This window comes from Loxodonta africana, chromosome 9 (genome assembly GCF_030014295.1).
Source record: "Loxodonta africana isolate mLoxAfr1 chromosome 9, mLoxAfr1.hap2, whole genome shotgun sequence".
In the NCBI taxonomy this organism is placed as follows: Eukaryota; Metazoa; Chordata; class Mammalia; order Proboscidea; family Elephantidae; genus Loxodonta; species Loxodonta africana.
This window is the reverse complement of record NC_087350.1, coordinates 84,842,339-84,861,551: the sequence shown is the minus strand read 5'-3', so window position 1 is coordinate 84,861,551 and position 19,213 is coordinate 84,842,339. Positions and strand designations below refer to the sequence as shown.

At 40.0% G+C, this 19,213-nt stretch overlaps 1 protein-coding gene and 1 long non-coding RNA gene across 4 annotated transcripts in view; one reads left to right on the top strand and one right to left on the bottom strand.

Annotated features, from left to right (window-relative positions):
• Nucleotides 1-138: 138 nt before the first annotated feature.
• NDUFB6 (NADH:ubiquinone oxidoreductase subunit B6) lies at nt 139-14,306 on the bottom strand. Its single transcript, XM_003407319.4, has 4 exons — nt 14,011-14,306; nt 8,970-9,062; nt 6,409-6,453; nt 139-316 (listed from the first exon to the last, which is right to left on the bottom strand). Exons 1-4 carry the CDS (start codon nt 14,188-14,190, stop codon nt 248-250), a joined length of 387 nt encoding a protein of 128 aa, XP_003407367.2. The 5' UTR covers nt 14,191-14,306; the 3' UTR covers nt 139-247.
• Nucleotides 14,307-14,367: 61 nt separating this feature from the next.
• Nucleotides 14,368-19,213, top strand: part of LOC135232468 (uncharacterized) — a 131,031-nt gene continuing 126,185 nt past the window's right edge. For 2 of the 3 annotated variants that reach the window (XR_010323079.1, XR_010323081.1), the window contains exons 1-2: nt 14,369-14,520; nt 15,099-15,315. This is a non-coding gene — a long non-coding RNA (uncharacterized LOC135232468). Of the gene's footprint in view, nt 14,521-15,098; nt 15,316-19,213 lie in introns of all 3 variants that reach the window. The other variant, XR_010323080.1, reaches the window with a different exon arrangement.

Sequence of the window (19,213 nt, the reverse complement as noted above, 5' to 3'; positions counted from 1 at the left end):
TCAGGAATGACCAGAACAACTGGAGCAGTCACTCATATCATTTGTTTTGCATGTTCAATTTTTACAATTTTTAAATGATTTAAAGGGTCTCAAACTGTACAATGTTTTGGTAGAGATATGACAACACATTTCTGGGAGTAAACTTGTAAGTTTACTTTATTAAAGTTACTTTTCCAGAAAATATTACTCAGTAAATATGGTATTATAGGACTTGGGCTCATAAATCTTTGAAATGTTTAAGTAATCTTCAATGATGTTGATCAGGAAAGTCTTTCATTGGTGGAATTACTTCTCCAGTCTCCAGAATTGTATCACCCTAGGAAAACAAAGATGTGTTAGTAGAAAAATCTTGTGGGGGTGATAGTTCCACTTTGTTCTATGTGTTGGTCATTCCTCACATGGAAAATCTAGTTCAGCTCTGACATTCACACTTAAGAGGGACTTAAAGTGTAAGCTGTTTAAAGATGAACAAGTACTCAAAATCTTAAGGTACAAATTAAAGGGGAAGCTTCATTCAGAAACAACCAGAGGGGGCATGAAAGTTTTCACCAAGTGAAAAACAGATAATCCTTACTTTGAACAGCCCCAAGAAATAAGAGAATCCCTAAAAACAAGGTGCAGGAAAACATCTTCGGTTCAATATAAGGACGTAATCAATGTATTCTCAATAATTGATATTAAGCAATTGCCAGTTTAATGCTTGGCTTAGATATTAGAGATACAATGTAGACATTGGCTGGGCAGCTGGTCCAGGTGTCTTCAAACCTGGATACAGTGTGTGTGGAAGAAAGGGCGTGGGCTTTGGATCCAGAACCATGTGGTGAGAATCATGGCCGTTTCATGGACAAGCTGTAAAATTTTAGGCAAATTACTTAGCTTCTCTGAGCTTCAGTCATCATCTGTATAATGGGGATAACAATCCCTATCTCATAAAGCATTGATTCAGTACTTGGCATATTGTGAACAATCAACAAATAATAACTATTAATATACTTTTTATTTTTTTTTATACTTGTATACCTTCTGACCATGAAATTGATTCTAAATATTTTATATCAGCATGCTCTAGTTGTACAAAAGATAAGACAAATCACAAAGTGTTGAAACTAAGCTAGTCATATAAATTTGATAATGCTGAGAGAGGCAAAAAAGAGAGTTAGGGAAACAAAACACTTGACCCATAGATGTACCAAGTGCTTTTAGCAACCTGGGCCATTTTACTCCACACTGATAGAGATTTGCATTTTGAAGGATGAGAAAAGAGTTTTCCAAAAGGAAACAGGGATTTTTTCTATATACTTGAATTTCTACCACACTTAGTCATTCCATCTGAAATTAAAGAGAACTCAATAAAAATTCAAGAACTCAATAAAAACTCTAGAATTGTGAATTTTGATTTTTAATCATTTACATCAGCCTAAGACCAGAAGAACTAGATGGCGCCCGGCTACAACTGATGACTGCCTTGACAGGGAACAGAACAGAGAACCCCTGAGGGAGCAGGAGAGCAGTGGGATGCAAACCCCAAATTCTTATAAAAAGACCAGACTTAATGGTCTGACTGAGACTACAGAGGTCATGGTCCACAGACCTGTTAGCCCAAGGCAGGAACCATTCCCAAAGCCAACTCCTCAGCCAGGGATTGGACTGGACTATGGGATAGAAAATGATACTGGTGAAGAGTGAGCTTCTTGGATCAAGTAGATACATGAGACTATGTGGGCAGCTCCTGTTTGGAAAAAAAGATGAGAGGATAGAGGGAGTCATAAGCTGGCCAAATGGACACGAAAACTGAGTGAAGGGAAGGGGTGTGCTCTCTCATCAGAGAGTGACCAACTAGGAGTATATAGCAAGGTGTATATAAGTTTTTGTATGTATGAGAGACTGACTTGGTTTGTAAACTTTCACTTAAAGCACAATAAAAATAAAACAGGATGTGTCAAAAAGATGGTGGAATGTAGCATGTTTGAAGGGAACAGTTAAGGGACCATTTTTACTGGAATAAAGTATTTACATAAAGGAAGAGATAACGGTAGAATGAAAGGCTTGAATAAGTTTAAAAAAAAAAAAAAACCATTGTCATAGAGTCAGTTCCGACTCATACTGACCCTACAGCATAGAGCAGAACTGCCCCATAGGGTTCCCAAGGCTGTAATCTTTATGTAAGCAGACGGCCACATCTTTCTCCTGTGGAGCGGCTGGTGGGTTCAAACCACGAGCCTTTTGGTTAGCAGCTAAGTGCTTAACCACTGCGCTACCTGGGCTCCTTTCTGAACAAACTAGAGAGCCTTAAATGGAATGTGAACACATTTATCCCAAAGGAAGTGAAAAGCCATCAAGGTTTTTTTTTTTTAAAGAGGGTTATGGAAGAGATTTTAGGTTGCTCACCAAAATCCATATTTTTCTCTTTTTCTGCAGTTTTAATCTTCCTATTGAGGTTAAGCGTAGCAGTGTGAATGAGTTCAACCCAATGGAATGTGAGTAGAAGTGTACTGGAGTCTGGAGACTTTGGAAGCCCTGTGTTTAAGATAGCTGATTCTGTCAGCCTGGATCCCTGAATGAATTATTTCTCCCCCAATTCCCCATTCTCTGACCTGGAAATGTTCAGGACTGTTGCCTAATGAAGAAATAAACTTTTATTATGTTTAAGCCATTACACATTTTGGGGACATGTTGCTACTACACCTAGCATTACCCTAATGCAGAAGTTAGTACCTTGATGTGGTACAAATGATGCCATAATAAAAATCAAACTACACTGCGCTAGCTTAGCAGTCTAGCAGCAAGGGCAATGGCACTGAGAGCTAAAAAATAGAAACAAAGAGTTAGCGGCAAAGTATTTGGCAAAATGTCTCCTATAATAACGGAAGCAGACTGCTCTACAAGTAGCTTAAAAAAAGTTATGGTATGTGTTTGGCTACTACTGGCTGCCTTGGCAATGCACTTTAGGAAAGATGACCTCAATCAAGAAGTGGCTGATTTAAGAGCAGAAATAAAAATGGAGAGAATCCAAAAATTCAAGACCTTGCAGTACTGAAAAATCTGACTGCTTCTGAATCCCTAAACAGTTAAGAGTTAACACTAAAAATATCCTGAGTAACAGAAAAAAAAATCAGTAAACAGAGGGACTCAGCCCTATGGAAAAGAGCAGATTAAAGGGAATGTAGCCTTTGAAGCAGTCTGTTTCAGATGGCCTCCACATAGCTGCCACTAAGTTAACAGAGATACCTATAAGGGTAAAGCAGCAAAGAAATCAGAGAACTTGATGATAATGATGTGTAGAAAGAACAAATACTAGCATATGGAACTGGCTAGAAGCAAACAGATTAGATGCTTACCAAGTATTTTTCTTTCTACGCTTACCAGATGTTTGAGGGAATTAGATGGTTAAAGAAAACAAATACACTAAACTATAAAAGTCTGTGAATGTTTTAGCTTAAAATGACCTCTGGCAGTCAACCTTCTATAAGCAGAAGGCAGGCTTTGAAGGCTGTGCAACTCCCCCAAGGAAGGCATGCTTCCTAGTGCCCATTTTAGATCTAGTCTAGGTTGATAATGGAAAAGAACCTTGTTCCTTGCAACAGTGTTCACAATAGCAAAAAGATGGAAACAACCTAAATGCCCATCAACGGATGAATGAGTAAACAAACTGGTACACACGATCGAATACTACACAACAATAAAGAATAATGACAAACCTGCAAAACATCTCACAACGTGACCGAATCTAGAGGACATCATGCTGAGTGAAATAAGTCAATCACAAATGGACAAATATTATATGAGACCACTATTGTAAACAGTCAAGAAAAGGTTTACACACAGAAAGAAATATATATATCTTTTTACTCTTTTTTTTAATTGAACTTTAGATGAAGGTTTACAGAACAAAGTAGTTTCTGATCAAATAGTACACACACTGTTGTATGACACTGGTTGACAACCCCACAACAAGTCAACACTCTCCCTTCTCAACCCTCAGTTCCCTATTACCACCTTTCCTGTACCCTCCTACCTGCCAGTCCCTGCCCCAGGGCTTGTTTTATCTTGTTTTGTTCCATGGGCCTGTTCAATCTTTGGCTGAAGGATGAACCTCAGGAGTGGCACCATTACTGAGCTGAAAGCGTGTCTGGGGGCATACTTTCAGGGTTAGAAAGAAACATTTCTTGATGGTTTCCAGGGATGGGAGGGAGAGGGGGGAAAATCCCTAACTAAATAGAGTAGACGAGTTAATTTTGATGAAGGGGAAAAAACAATACACAATATGTGGGAAGTCAGCACAGCAAAGACAGACACTGAGAAGTACACAAGAATAAAAGGCAATGACGGTAAATAATATATACAATTTTGCAACAACAGCAATAACTATGAGCAGATACATAGGTAGATATGTATGCTGAATAGGTGTGGGAGGGCATATGGGAGTACACCCAAATGCATATGTAGATTTGGGTGTGGATATTTCTACATACGTATTTGTACGTGTTGCACGTATATTCATATAGAGCACACAGGGGACGGGGAGTACAACCAATGTCAAAGAACAATCAGTGTATAAACTATTGAATGGGAAACTAATTTGCTCTGTAAGCCTTCACCTAAAGCACAATTTAAAAAAAGAAAAAACCCTCCAAGACAGACCCAGAGGTCAGAGAAAACAATGGACAAAGGTGTTCCTTCCAGAAAACAAAATAAATGCCCACTCAAGTAACTTCCCACACATAGAGATCAGGGGTCTTTACAATGTTCGACCACTAAGATTTCGGGATTGCCAAGAACCAGTGACTACTGTGCTATTTATACCCCATCACTAAGCACTGGGTGTAGCTCAGGATGATCCCACACATCATCCAAAAATTTGCTATCTTTATTGATCCTCAAACCAAGACAAGTCATGTCTAAACCTGACAGACACTACTGTGCATCATCTGGAGATCTTGGATCTTGGCTGCTTGCAGTGACAGTATGGGACTTTGGGGAGACACTGTGTTATATATGTGGAGAGAAGGCAACAGAGAGCTATTTGTGGCAGAAACTATTAGTATTCACTAAATATCCATGCATGGGAGGCTGGGGGAAAAAAAGTACACTTACATACATTTATAAAAGTACAGAAGATATTTAGGACCGTGAGACTTAGTTCTGGTCAATATCATTTGAGGAGAGTGACATAAGCTGCTTCCAAGATTAGACCTTAAAAATCATCCCTGAGATATCCAGCCTTCTCTTCCCCTATGCTGGTGATCTTGGAAGCCTCATAATTGAAGAAAGCATAGCTATAAATTAGAGGAAGGCCAAATGACCCACACCAATCTGTGATGTCAATAAAAAATCTTTGTTAAGCCACTGAGATTTGGGGGTTTGTTTGTTACTGCCCATCCTATGCTAACTAACATAAGTTCAAATGGGTATTCTTCAGGTCCCCAAAGGGAAGATCCCCAAAGGGATCCACTGTACAGAAACAGGAAAGAATCAATGATGTGGTCTTCTGAAGAAAGCTCTCCTTCTTCTCCTTTGAACAGTGATGGCAAAATAAATAATAAACAAACAAATGGAAGAGAAAATAAATTACCCAGTTGGTAAAACCAGCAAGAGAAATTTATATTTTGAGACTACCTAAGCCCTAACACAAATCAGTTATACATCATGAAATATAGAAGAAATCCTCTATTATTTTCTAAAGTTGAGTTCCCAACTGGGAGGATTAGCCAATTTTGGTGGTTCTCCCATAAAATGGCATTCCATTGCAATAAATATTGGATTATTGTAACTATGTTATTTGATTGAAGCAAGAATTAACACTGAGCTTTGTTTTTGAAAACTGTAGAATTTAGAGACCGATGGTAGTTATATTATGTGACTAGAAATAGGATAAGAACCTAACATGTTTTTTACTATGCTAGACAATAACCTCAAAAACATTCGGTAAAAATACCAACTGACTACTGGGTAATTTTTAATACTGAAAGGACTCATTGTAAATTAGTATGATGCCTTACATTTTCAAGATACAAAATTTAAGACACATATTAATAGATTTTAAAATCACAGATAGAGGGGAAAATTCAGTTGCTGTCACTATACTCAGGAGTCTGCTCAGGATAGTTCCCTAAGTCCTTCACCCTACATGAAATAACATACCAGTTGAAAAAGTCTGGTGCCTTTAATTCACTTTAGGACTATCAAGGTCATAACAACAAATTTTATGGTCAGGTTGAAAATAAAATAAATGTGTACATCTCCCATTTTCAACTGTAAATGCTACCTCATACTATTTCCTTTTTTTTTTTTTTAACAATACACTAAACAGGCACTTAAATTGACAAGGAAAGAAAGGAATATAGGGGAAGAAATGGAGAGAGAAAAATAATAAACAAAAGAAAAATCAGAGAAGTTTTAAGGACTTACTGGGAATATTCTGGGCTTCCCTTCAACAAAGGCATATGGTTTTACCTGCAATAAAAGTAAAGCTGTATTAATTACGGCTTTAGGGTTTCTTCTGGGAAAAAAAAAAAGATCGTTTCCCAAATTTTTAACTTAAGCCCCACACTTTCACCAAACCCCAGACTCATATATCCAGCTGTTTACTCAACATCTCTATTTGTCTATCAAATAGACATCTCAAACTTACCAGGACCAACACTTAACTTCCCCCATAAACTGCTCTTCCTCATCCTCCCCATCTCAGTAAATGGCACTTTCATTTCCCCAGCTGTAAAGACCAAAAACCTTGACTCCTCAACAGATCCTGTTGGCTATACTTTGAAATTACATCCTGAATCCAACTGCTTCTTATCACCACTAGTACACCACCCTTGTCCAAGCCTCTTATCATTTTTTTACCTGTACAACTACAATAGCACCTACTAGTCTCCCTGCTTCCATTCTTGTCTTACTACCAACCAACCTGTTGCCGCTGAGTCGATTCTGACTCATAGCGACCCTATAAGAGTAGAACTGCTCCACAGAGTTTCCAAGGAGCTCCTGGTGGATTCAAACTGCCAACCTTTTGGTTAGCAGCTGTAGCTCTTAACCACTACACCACCAGGGTTTCCTTGTTTTATTACACTCAGCCTATTTTCACACAGCATGCAGAGTAGAGCAATCCCTTTAAGATGAATCACTCCTCTTACAGTCCTCTGCTCAAAGTGCTATAATTCTTAGAGAAAAAGCCAAGGTCCTTACTGTGATCCCTGAGACCCTATATGATCTCACCCTCAGCCACCTCTCTGACCTCCTAATACTCTCCTTCATTCACTATATTATAGCCACAGTGACTTCCTTGCCATCAGTCCAATCAGTCAAGCCTCATTGAGCCTCAGGGCCTTTGTTCTTAATGATTCCTCTACCTGAAATGCTCTTCCCTTGGATATCTGCTTGGCCCATATCCTCATTTCATTTGTGTCTCCACTCAAATATCACCTCCTCATAGAAGTCTAACTAAAATAGTAGCTGTTACCATTCTCTAAGGAGTCTCTGGGCAGCACATATGGTTAAATGCTCAGCTACTAACTGACAGGTTGGCAGTTCAAATCCTCCCAGAGGCACCTTAGAAGAAAGGCCTGGTGATCCACTTCCTAAGATCACAGCCACTGAGAATCCTACGAAGCTCAGTTCCCTGAAACACTGGGGTTGCTATGAGTCAAAATCAACTCTACAGCAACTGGTTTAGTTTGGTATTAATATATATGAAAAACCATGAGTTCATACTAACACCCCCAGTTCCATTCCAGCACCACAGGGCTTTCCACTTTTCCATATGTGTAACTCCTTTCTCCAACAGTGAGAATCCTGGTCCCATTATTATCAATATATATACTTATTTGGTCAATCTTGCTGTTTATAACCAATCTTCTGTCACCACCACCACACCCCAGAATGAACACCCTCCTCACCTCATTCCGGTTCTGACATCTTACTATGGGTTGCCACCTTCATCAGTGCCTCAGCCCATCCTTACCTTCGGATGCCCTCCTCCACCAGATGACCCTCCAAAAGGCAGTCTATTAGATATCCTATATCAGGCGACCGCTGCTGCTGGCCCCCTGAACAGGTACATTCTCTCACAACCACTAGGGATCTTACACCACTCACTGGGCCAGAAGAATGCCCTCTTAGCTATCTGGGTTCTGAAACTCCATGCTGGGCAGCTACCACTGCCTCTCCTTCTAGACTACCCTCCAGAATGGGTGCCCTCTTCCATCTGCTTGGGATCCAACACCCAGCACCAGACTGTGCTATCCCTAGCTTTAAAAATACGGCATCTGGCTCAGTTCAATCAGCCCTTTCAAGATCTTCCAGTGAAAAAATTTCAAGCTTTTGGAAACCGTGGATTCTAAATAAAATTTGTGAAAAATCAGACAGAATGAATAAAAGAGAAATAGGACAATGACAAAGACAACCTTTGTCTACTCAGAATTTTATCTTATACCAGATCTATACTCAAAAAAAGGAGCAGAAATTCTTTTTCCCCCTAATGAGGACCTCAAGTTTAGATGACTATTATTAGATCAAGATGGCACTGGGTCTGGGCTTTATTATTAGATCAACTACATTCCAATCATTTAAACACAATTTCTAAGGGAAATGCATTCCAAGTTGTAAACTAATATGAATATTAACATCTTGAACAACCATAGTTAATTTTCATTTATGCTTTTAGCTAAAAGGATTTGAAGTAGTTCAAAACTAATTTATAAGTGGTTTATCATTTTCACTACATAAAGCAGGGCAAGGCATACCCACATATACCATTGCCATTGAGTCAATTCTGACTAACAGCTACCATATAGGACAGAGTAAAACTGCCCCATAGGGTTTCCAAGGAGGAGCTGGTGGATTCAAACTGCAGACCCTTTGGTTAGCAGCTGAGCTATTAACCACTGCCCCACCAGCACACCCGAGTACGAAATAATTTCGGACAATATTAAAAATTAATTCTGGAAAAGATGTACTTAAAACATACTTACGTTCACATGATATTTGACATGATAATGAATAATCCAGGCCGGTATAAGTACATAAGTAAAAGCAAAAACGCTGTGTCGGTATACCTTAAACAGCTGGGGGAAAAAAAGAAAAAAAATGCATAAAATAAACATATCCCATTTTTATGTGTGTGGCAGGAAAAAAAAGCATTAATGATATAACAATGTCATGATTATTTTTACAAATCTCTAAATGCCACATTTCCTTATAGTCCGTAGCTAGCTTCACCGACCTAAATATTTTTTACTAAAGTTTTTTTTCTAGGGCCTGCTAGGCAATACCTACAAAGTCCAGGCTTAAGGCAAATGTGTAGCATTTTTGCAAAACTATAGCAAGGCATCCACCATGCATCTGTGTGTCATACTGTGGGGCTTGCGTATTGCTGTGATGGTGGAAGCTATGCCATCAGTATTCAAATACCAGCGGGGTCACCCATGGCAGACAGGTTTCAGCTGAGCTTCCAGACTAAGACAAACTAGGAAGAAGAACCCGGCAGTCTACTTCTGAAAGAATTAGACAGTGAAAACCTTATGAATAGCAGAACATTGTCTGTTATAGTGCCAGAAAATGAGCCCCTCAGGTTGGAAGGCACTCAAAATACAACTGGGGAAGAGCTGCTTCTCAGAGTAGACCTTAATCACCTGGATGGAGTCAAGCTTTCGGGACCTTTATTTGCTGATGTGGCATGATTCAAAAGAAAAGAAACAGCTGCAAACATCCATTAACAATCGGAACGTGAAATGTACGAAGTATGAATCTAGGAAAATTGGAAATCATCAAAACTGAAATGGAACACGTAAACATAAATACCCTAGGGACTAGTGAGCTGAAATGGACTGGTATCGGCCATCTTGAACCGGACAATCATATGGTCTACTACACCAGGAATGACAACTTGGAAGGGGAATGGCATTGCATTCATCATCAAAAAGAACGCTTCAAGCTCTATCCTAAGGAACAATGCTGTCAATGATAGGATAATACCTAGTTAATACAACTATTATTCAAATTTACACACTAACCACTGAGGCCAAAGATGAAGAAATTGAAGATTTTTACCAACTTCTGCAGTTTGAAATTGATCGAACATGCAATCAGGATGCATTGATAATTACTGGTGATTGGAAATGCAAAGGCTAGAAACAAAGAAGGATCAGCAGTTGGAAAATAAGGCCTTGATGTTAGAAATGACGCTGGAGGTCGCATGATAGGATTTTGCAAGATCAACAACTTACTCACGGCAAATACTTTTTCAACAACATAAACAGCGACTATACACATGGACTTCACCAGATGGAATACACAGGAATTAAATCGACTAAACCTGTGGAAAGAGACAATGGAAAACCTCAATATCATCAGTCAGAACAAGACTAGGGGCCGAATGCGGAACAGACCATCAATTGCTCATATGCAAGCTCAAGCTCCAGCTAAACAAAACGAGAACAAGTCCACCAGAGCCAAAGTCCGACCTTGAGTATACCCCACGTGAATTTAGAGACCATCTCAAGGATAGATTTGATGCGTTGAACACTAATGACCGAAGACCAGACAAGATGTGGAAGGAAATGATGCCTGAAGAAAGCAAGAGGCCATTAAAAAGACAGGGAAGAAAAAAAAGACCAAAGTGGACGTCAGAAGAGTCTCTGAAACTTGCTCTTGAACTTTGAGTAGCTAAAGCAAATGGGAGAAATGATGCAGTAAAAGAGCTGACCGGAAGATTTCAAAGGGCAGCTGTAGAAGACAAATATAGTATTGTAATGAAATGTGCAAAGACCTGGAGTTAGAAGACCAAAAGGCAAGAACATGCTCGGCATTTCTCAAGCTTAAAGAACTCAAGAAAAAAATTCAAGCCTCAAGATGCAATACCGAAGGATTCTACAGGGAAAATATTAAACGACGCAGGAAGCATCAAAAGCAGATGGAAGGAATACACAGAGTCACTATACCAAAAAAATTTGGTCGATGTTCAACCATTTCAGGAGGTAGCATATGATCAGGATCTGACAGAGGAAGAGGTCCAAGCTGCACCGAAGGCTTGGGCGAAAAACAAGGCTCCAGGAATTGATGAAATACCAACTGAGATGTTTCAACAAACAGATACAGTGCTGGAAGTTCTCACTTGTCTATGTCAAGAAATATAGAAGACAGCTACCTGGCCAACCAACTGGAAGAGAGCCATATTTATACCTTTTCAAAAAAAAATGATCCAACAAAATACGGAAATTATCAAAAAATATCATTAATATCACATGAAAGTAAAATTTTACTGAAGATCATTCAAAGGTGGCTGCACAGTTTACCCTAGCAAAAAGCTGGAAGCAACCAAGATGTCCATCAACAGACAAAGGGATAGATAAATTATGGTATATTCACACAATGGAATACTACGCATCAGTAAAGACCAATGATGAATCCATGAAACATTTTGTAACGTGAAGGAACCTGGAAGGCATTATGCTGAGTGAAATTAGTCAGATGCAAAAGGACAAATATTGTATAAGACCACTATTATAAGATCTTGAGAAATAATTTAAACTGAGAAGAACACATTCTTTTGTGTTTACGAGAGGGGGGAGGGAGGGAGGATGGGAGAGGATTATTTACTGATTAGATGGTAGGTAAGAACTACTTCAGGTGAAAGGAAGGACAACACGCAATACAGGGGAGGTCAGCACAACTGGACTGGACCGAAAGCAAAGAAGCTTCCTGAATTAACTGAATGCTTCAAAGATCAGCGGAGCAAGGGCGGGGGTTTGGGGCTATGGCTTCACAGGACATCTAAGTCAAATGGCAAAATAAATTCTATGAAGAAAACATTCTGCATCCCACTTTGAAGTATGGTGTCTGGGGTCTTAAATGCTAACAAGCAGCCATCTAAGATGCATCAATTGGTCTCAACCCACCTGGATCAAAGAAGAATGAAGAACACCAAGTTCACAAAGTAATTATGAGCCCAAGAGACAGAAAGGGCCACATGAACTAGAGACTTACATCATCCTGAGACCAGAAGAACTAGACGGTGCCCGGCCACAACCGATGACTGCCCTGACAGGGAGCACAACAGAGAACCCCTGAGGGAGCAAGAGAACAGAGGGACGCAGACCCCAAATTCTCATAGCAAGAACAGACTTAATGGTCTGACTGAGACTAGAAGGATCCTGGCGGTCATGGTCCCCAAACCTTCTGTTGGCCCAGGACAGGAACCACTCCCGAAGCCAATTCATCAGACATGGATTGGACTGGACAATGGGTTGGAGAGAGATGCTGATGAGGAGTGAGCTACTTGCATCAGGTGGACGCTTGAGACTATGTTGGCACCTCCTGACTGGAGGGGAGATGGGAGTGTAGAGGGGGTTAGAAACTGGCAAAACAGTCACGAAAGGAGAAACTGGAAGGAGGGAGCGGGCTGACTCATTGCGGGGAGAGTAAGTGGGAGTATGTAGTAAGGTGTATATAATTTTATATGTGAGAAACTGACTCGATTTGTAAACTTTCACTTAAAGCACAATAAAAATAAATTTAAAAAGTGGCTGCAACAGTACATTAACAGGGAACTGCCAGAAATTCAAGCTGGATTCAGAAAGGACGTGGAACAAGGGATATCATTGCTGATGTCAGATGAACCCTGGCTGAAAGCAGAGACTACCAGAAAGATGTTTACCTGTGTTTTATTGACCATGCAAAAGCATTTGACTGTGTAGATCGTAACAAATTATGGATAACATTGCAAAGAATGGGAATTCCAGAACACTTAATTGTGCTTTTGAGGAACCTGTACATAGATCAAGAGGCGGTCATTCAAACAGAACAAAGGGGTTCTGCATGGTTCAAAGGATACAACCTTGACACACATCTGTCCTCAAAGTAAGGACAGATGTGTGTCAAGGTTGTATCCTTTCACCATGCTTATTCAATCTGTATGCTAAATAAATACTCTGCTGAAAGTGAAGAGGACTTGAAGTACCTACTGATGAAGAAGATCTGATGAATTGCCTTCGTAGCACAATAAGGAAGGCAATGCAAGTGGATTTCAATGCGAGCTCCTTTAATTCCCAGCTCTGTGACCATAGGTAAGTCACTGAATTTTGTAGGCCTTAGTTTTCTCATATTTAAAATGAGGATTAGAAATAGCTTCTACCTTATAGGTGTAAAGGATTAAATGAAGCAACACATGTAAAACCCTCAGCCAAGTGTCAGACACATAGTAAGCACCCAACTTTTACTTATTTGTAATATCACTATTATTATTAGCCAATGTAACTGAATTTACCAAATAACTGAAAGTAATTCTGAGGTGTAGTGTTCATTATCCATAACTGGTATGATTTAATTAATAGAACTCAAGAAAATATTCAGAGACCCTGAAAATAAAGACAGTCCTGAAATGATTTTCTGCAAAGCCCAGGCATGTAATTTTTAAAGAAAAAAGTGTGTTAGAAGTACAGTGGTAGTTTAGAACAGTGGTAGTTTAGAAACATCGCCTTGAAGATAATTCACTAAAAATACCAAAAGGACAGTCTTTCATGGTAATGGCATAGGACTGTACCATCAGCTAGGGGCTCACTGTTTCTTCTAGTAGTTGGGTGTAGTGCTGGTCTGTATAACCTCAACCTTAAAAGTTAGACAAGTGTCCCCAAATACTAAAATTACAATATTTTAACTCTAGAGAATCCTTGGCAATCATTGTGAGTGAAGACGTCTATAGTAGAAAGAGAACCAAATGTGCAGTGTCCTGTAAAACCAAAGCAAAGATTCATCTCCCTATCACACTTGACAGCACCAGGGAATGACTCTCCCAAAGCCACACATACCCCTGGAATTCCTGACTTCTAGCCCAAGACTCTTTAGTCCCTGCTAAACTGTAGTCTCCGTTAAACCTGATTCTCCCTCGGGGGACTACGGGGTGTTCACTGTAGAGCGAAGTCAGCCCCTAATGTGGCTGCAAGAAGCCAACGTCCGTTGGTCAGGCTGGACCCCAACGCGAGGTGTGTATAGGGGAGAGGGCGGCCCGTCACTCACCGCGTGCCTCCAGGGGGACGGCTTCTGCAAAAATTTATTCCAGAACACCTGAACAGGCCAAACCCTCTGCGGAGGCAGCACCGGCTCCCGAGGGCTCAGCTCCTGGTCCTTCAACCATCGCCTCCTCAGCTCTCGCAGCTGCTGCAGCCGCAATTTCTCGTCTGGCGTGTACCCCGACATGTCACCGCTGGTATCAAGGGACAAGGATGGCCCGTCCCCGACGCACGGGCTTGTCCCTTACGCGCGCTCGCGCTCGGCAAAGCGACCTTGCGAGGACACCTGGGAGTGGCGCGGGGCTATAACGTCACACGTCCTGCCTCTGCGACGGCGCCCAACCCCGGTGCGAGGGAAGCCATGGCCGTGCATGCGCAACAGCCTCCACCCTGCTTTACGGGCTCAGATCACGCGCTGGAGGGCGGTAGGACACTTCAGATGCAGGATGAGAGAAGTGATGGATAAAGAGAAGATACGAGAGGTCAGAAGCCTGGAGGTTCTGATAAGGAAAAACTGGTACGTTGACAGCTGGAAGGATGAGAATATATGTTCCGATGAATGTGATGTCCGAGTGCAAGATTCTTCGCTTGCCTCTCCCACTGTGGCGTTCCTCTTCCCATGACCTAGAGAGACTCTGGAGGCAGTTAGATCCAAGTTCAGTAACTGGTAAAGTGACCTTGGGCAACTTTTACGGAAGGAAGTAAAAAGAGTAGTTTAACCTCTACCAGGATTACATAGATGCAGTCACCCTTTGACCCAGCAGTCTCACTTCAAGGACTATCCCAAAGATGTGGATATAGGAAAGGAATGTATATGTCTCTTCGTTGCAGCGCTATTTATAACAGCAAAACACTGAAAATTACCCAAAAATCCCTCAATAGAGAACTGGTTAAATAAATTATGGTACTCCTACGCAAGCTGAGGCAGCTGTAAAAAGTTATAAAGGACTGTACATACAACTGTGGAGCAATCTCCAGAATATATTTTAAGTTTAAAAAGCTAGGTGGTGAGAAGTGTATATAATAAGCTGCCTTTTGTCCAAAAAGGAGTGGCAATGGTGGTAAAGCTAAATATACATATTTTGTTGTTGTTAGCTGCTGTGGAGTCAACTCTGGCTCATGGTGACCTTATGGGACAACAGAAAAGGACATTGCCCAGTCCTGTATCATCCTCACAATCTCCAGCAGGATCGAGTTCATTGTTGCGTCCCTTATGCCAATCCATCTCACTGAGGGAGACTGTCGTTGGCCCTCTACTTCACCAAACGTGATGTCCTCTAGCAATTGATCCCTCCTGATGGGTCCAAAGCAAGTGAGTCAATGTTCTGTTGTTACCTTTAAGGTTTTCACTGACTAATTTTTGTAAGTAGATCACCAGGCCTTTCTTCCTAGTCTTAGTCTGGAAGTTCCACAGAAACCTGTCCACCACGGGTGACCCTGCTAGTATTTGAAATACCAGTGGCATAGCTTCCAGTATTATAACAACATGCAAGGCACCACAGTATGACAAACTGACACATTTGCTTAAATTTTTAAAGTAATAGAAAGGAAAATGATTTTTTTAAGGTTGCCTACAGGGGAAGAAAAGGAATAATAGAAGTTAGACTTCTCTGAATATACTTTGTTTCATAGATTTGATTTTAGAACCCTGTAAATATTCCAAGCATTGTAAAAATTAAATTTACCAAGAAAAAAAGTCAAAATAAAATGAAACAAATGGATCTAAATGATCAGCTTCGTGGCATAAGCTCACAGACAGATGCCGTTCCAAGTAATTTTAAACCACCATGAAACAGGCAGTCTCAGAGCTCAGCCCTTCAAGGAGACACCTGCTCTGGCTTATCCTCCTACACTAAGCAGAATAGGATACACATTCTTCTGATATTGTCCTTGATAAAATAACCACAGACTGGCCATAGCTGGCCTCAACCAGTTTTAGCAGGTTTTCAATGCCATTTTAGCACTTTAAGTGCAAAATACATATAAGCACCCCACCTCTGGGTAGAGACTTAACATGCTAATGAGGGAAAGTTGACCTCTTCCTCTATTCCAGGGAGTGGACCCCTTGTCTAGAGAAAATGCATTGTCATCCCCAAGCTCTAGACACCTGCAAGAAGGTCAGTCCACAATATTCACAGTAAATTTACACTTCTCTTGTCTGCTCTCTGTAAAAGCCCATCTCCCCAAGCTGTATTCAAGCAGTCTTGGCAGCAGCAGCCCCAACTGTTCCTCGCCTTGTGCAAAGAAATAACTCTCCCACCTCAGTCTCTCTTTTATTGTCTGAAACAAGTCACACCAAGCAGAACCTGAGGTTTCCACCTGGCAATAATCAGATTACTGTACATCCATAGAAAAATATACCTCAAGGATAGAAAGAACTGTAAAACAAACAAACTTTTTAGTAATCATACTGTTGATAGTAGTGGTGGTAGTATTGTTAGCCTGAGGAAAAAAATGTTAGTATTGTCAAGAGCTGAGATTTTTGGTGTGATGGAAAGGAGATACAAATGTAAATTGTGTGAGTAAAAACCCTCTAGTTCTGAATCTGAATTGAAAGAATTAGTATGTAGTCATGATGTGTTTTACCTTTAAAAATATATATTCATTTGTCTTTGCTCTGCTCAATGAAATGGCCTAAAAACAATGGCAAGCCTAGCAGCCATGATTATCTCTGGCTCCTACATTGTGATCTCTACGTGCCATTTTCCACTGAATGGAACCAGGACTCCTTGAAGCAGCAGTTCTGAAATGTTTTGCTCCCAAGACTTCTTTACACTCTTAAAAATTGTTGAGGACCCCAAAGAGCTTCTGTTTCTGTTAATTATATCCATTGATATTTACTGTATTAGAAATTTAAACAGAAATCTAAAAATAACAATATTATAACCATTACATATTGATATAAATAACATTTTTATGAAAAATAAGTATAGTTTCCAAAACAAAAATTATTTGGTGAGAAGAGTGCCACTGTTTTACCTTTTTAAAAAAGTCTCTTTAATGTCTGGCATAATAACGACAGCAAAAAAAAAACTGTTTCTGCATTCAGTCGATTGTAACAGCCTCTGGAAAATTCCATGTACATTGTAAGAGAATGAGATTAAAAAAGGAATAGTGTTTTAGTATTATTATGAAGATAATTTTTACCTCACAGACCCCATGGAAGGATCTCCCCAGATAAAACTTTGAGAATAACTGCCTTGGAGAAATGGCTAATTCCAAGTCTGGGTTAGGAAATGCAAAAGATGAGCCTGGAACACCTTTTATGCCAGAAATAAGGAAAGTTTACAAAGGCTATTAAGGTTATGTCAGAAGAATTTAGGAGCTAACTCAAATAGGCCTTCAAAGATGGAACAATTTGAGCATCGATAAACATAATGGCTTCAATAAACTGAAAAATGTCAAATATCCTTACATACATTAGTTCATAATGATTGAAAAGAAACTCATTTGTCACTTTTGGATGGGAACGACCATTCTGAATGCTGGGAAGTAAAGGAAAAATAAGTATTTTTTGGTCTGTATAAAAATTGCATCCTAAAGTAACGAAATAGTTGATGAGGGGAAATTTCTTCAAAGTATAAAAAACTCGTAAAAGGAGAAAGGATGGCAAAGTTAGAATATCACATTATGCAACCATTAATTCATTAATGAATAAACACAGTAATCATGCAACAATAGCTACTGACATCTCAAAAGAAAGCAACTGCGCCTCCTTGTGGAAAGCTGCCTCATTGCCTGTGAATTTATTGTTAGTGCCAGTCAGTTCCAACTCATAGGGACCTGTGTACAACAGAACCAAACACTACCCGGTCCTACGCCATCCTCACAATTGTTGTTATGTTTGAGCCCACTGTTTCAGCCACTGTATCAGTCTATCTTGGCGAGGGTCTTACTCTTCTTCTCTGACATTCTACCTTAACAAGCATGATATCCTTCTCCAGGGACTTGTCCCTTCTGATAACATGTACTAAGTATGTGAGACAAAGTCTTGCCATCCTCACTTCCAAGGAGCATTTTGGCTGTACTTCTTGAAAGGCAGATTTGTTCATTCTTCTGGCAGTCCATGGCATATTCAGTATTCTTTTCCAACACCATAATTCAAAGGCATCCATTCTTCTTTGGTCTTCCTTATTCATTGTCCAACTTCTGCATGCATACAAGGTGATTGAAAATACCATGGCTTGGGTCAGGCACACCTTAGTCTTCCTAGTGACATCTCTGCTTTTTAAAATCTTTAAGGTGTTTAAGTTTTAACACCTTTAAAGACTTTTTTTGCAGCAAATTTGTCCAATGTAACACATCGTTCAGTTTTTTGACTGCAGCTTCTATGAGTATTGATTGTGCATCCAAGTAAAATGAAATCCTTGACAACTTCAGTCTTTTCTCATTTATCATGATGATGCTTACTGGCCTAGTTTTGAGAATTTTTGTTTCCTTTATGTTGAGGTGTAATCCATACTGAAGGCTGTAGTATTTGATATTTATCAGTAAGTGCTTCAAATTCTCTTTGCTAGCAAGCAAGGTTGTATAATCTGCATATCACAGGTTATTAATGAGTCCTCCACTCCTGATACCACGTTCTTCTGCATATAGTCCATCTTCTCAGATTATTTGCTCATCATATGAATTGAATAAGTGGGATCAAAAAATACAACCCCGACACACACCTTTCCTGATTTTAAACCTTGTTCTGTTCGAACGACTGCCTCTTGGTCTACGTACAGGCTCCGCATGAGCACAATTAAGTGTTCTGGAATTCACATTCTTCACAATACTATCCATAATTTTTTATGATCCACACAGCCAAATGCCTTTGCATAGTCAACACAACACATCTTTCTGGTATTCTCTGCTTTTAGCCAAGATCCATGTGACATCAGCAATGATATCCCTCATTCCATGTCCTCTACTGAATCCGGCCTGAAATTCCAGCAGTTCCCTATTGATGTACTGCTGCAACTGCTTCTGAATAATCTTCAGCAAAATTTTACTTGTGTGCGATACTAATGATATTGCTCAGTAATTTCCACATTCTTTTGAATCACCTTTGGAATGGGCATAAATATGGATCTCTTCCAGTCAGCTGGCCAGAAAGCTTTTGTCTTGGTCATCTAGTGCTGCTATAACAGAAATACCACAAGTAGACAGCTCTAACAAAGAGAAGTTTATTTCCTCACAGTAAAGTAGGCCAGAAGTCCAAATTCAGG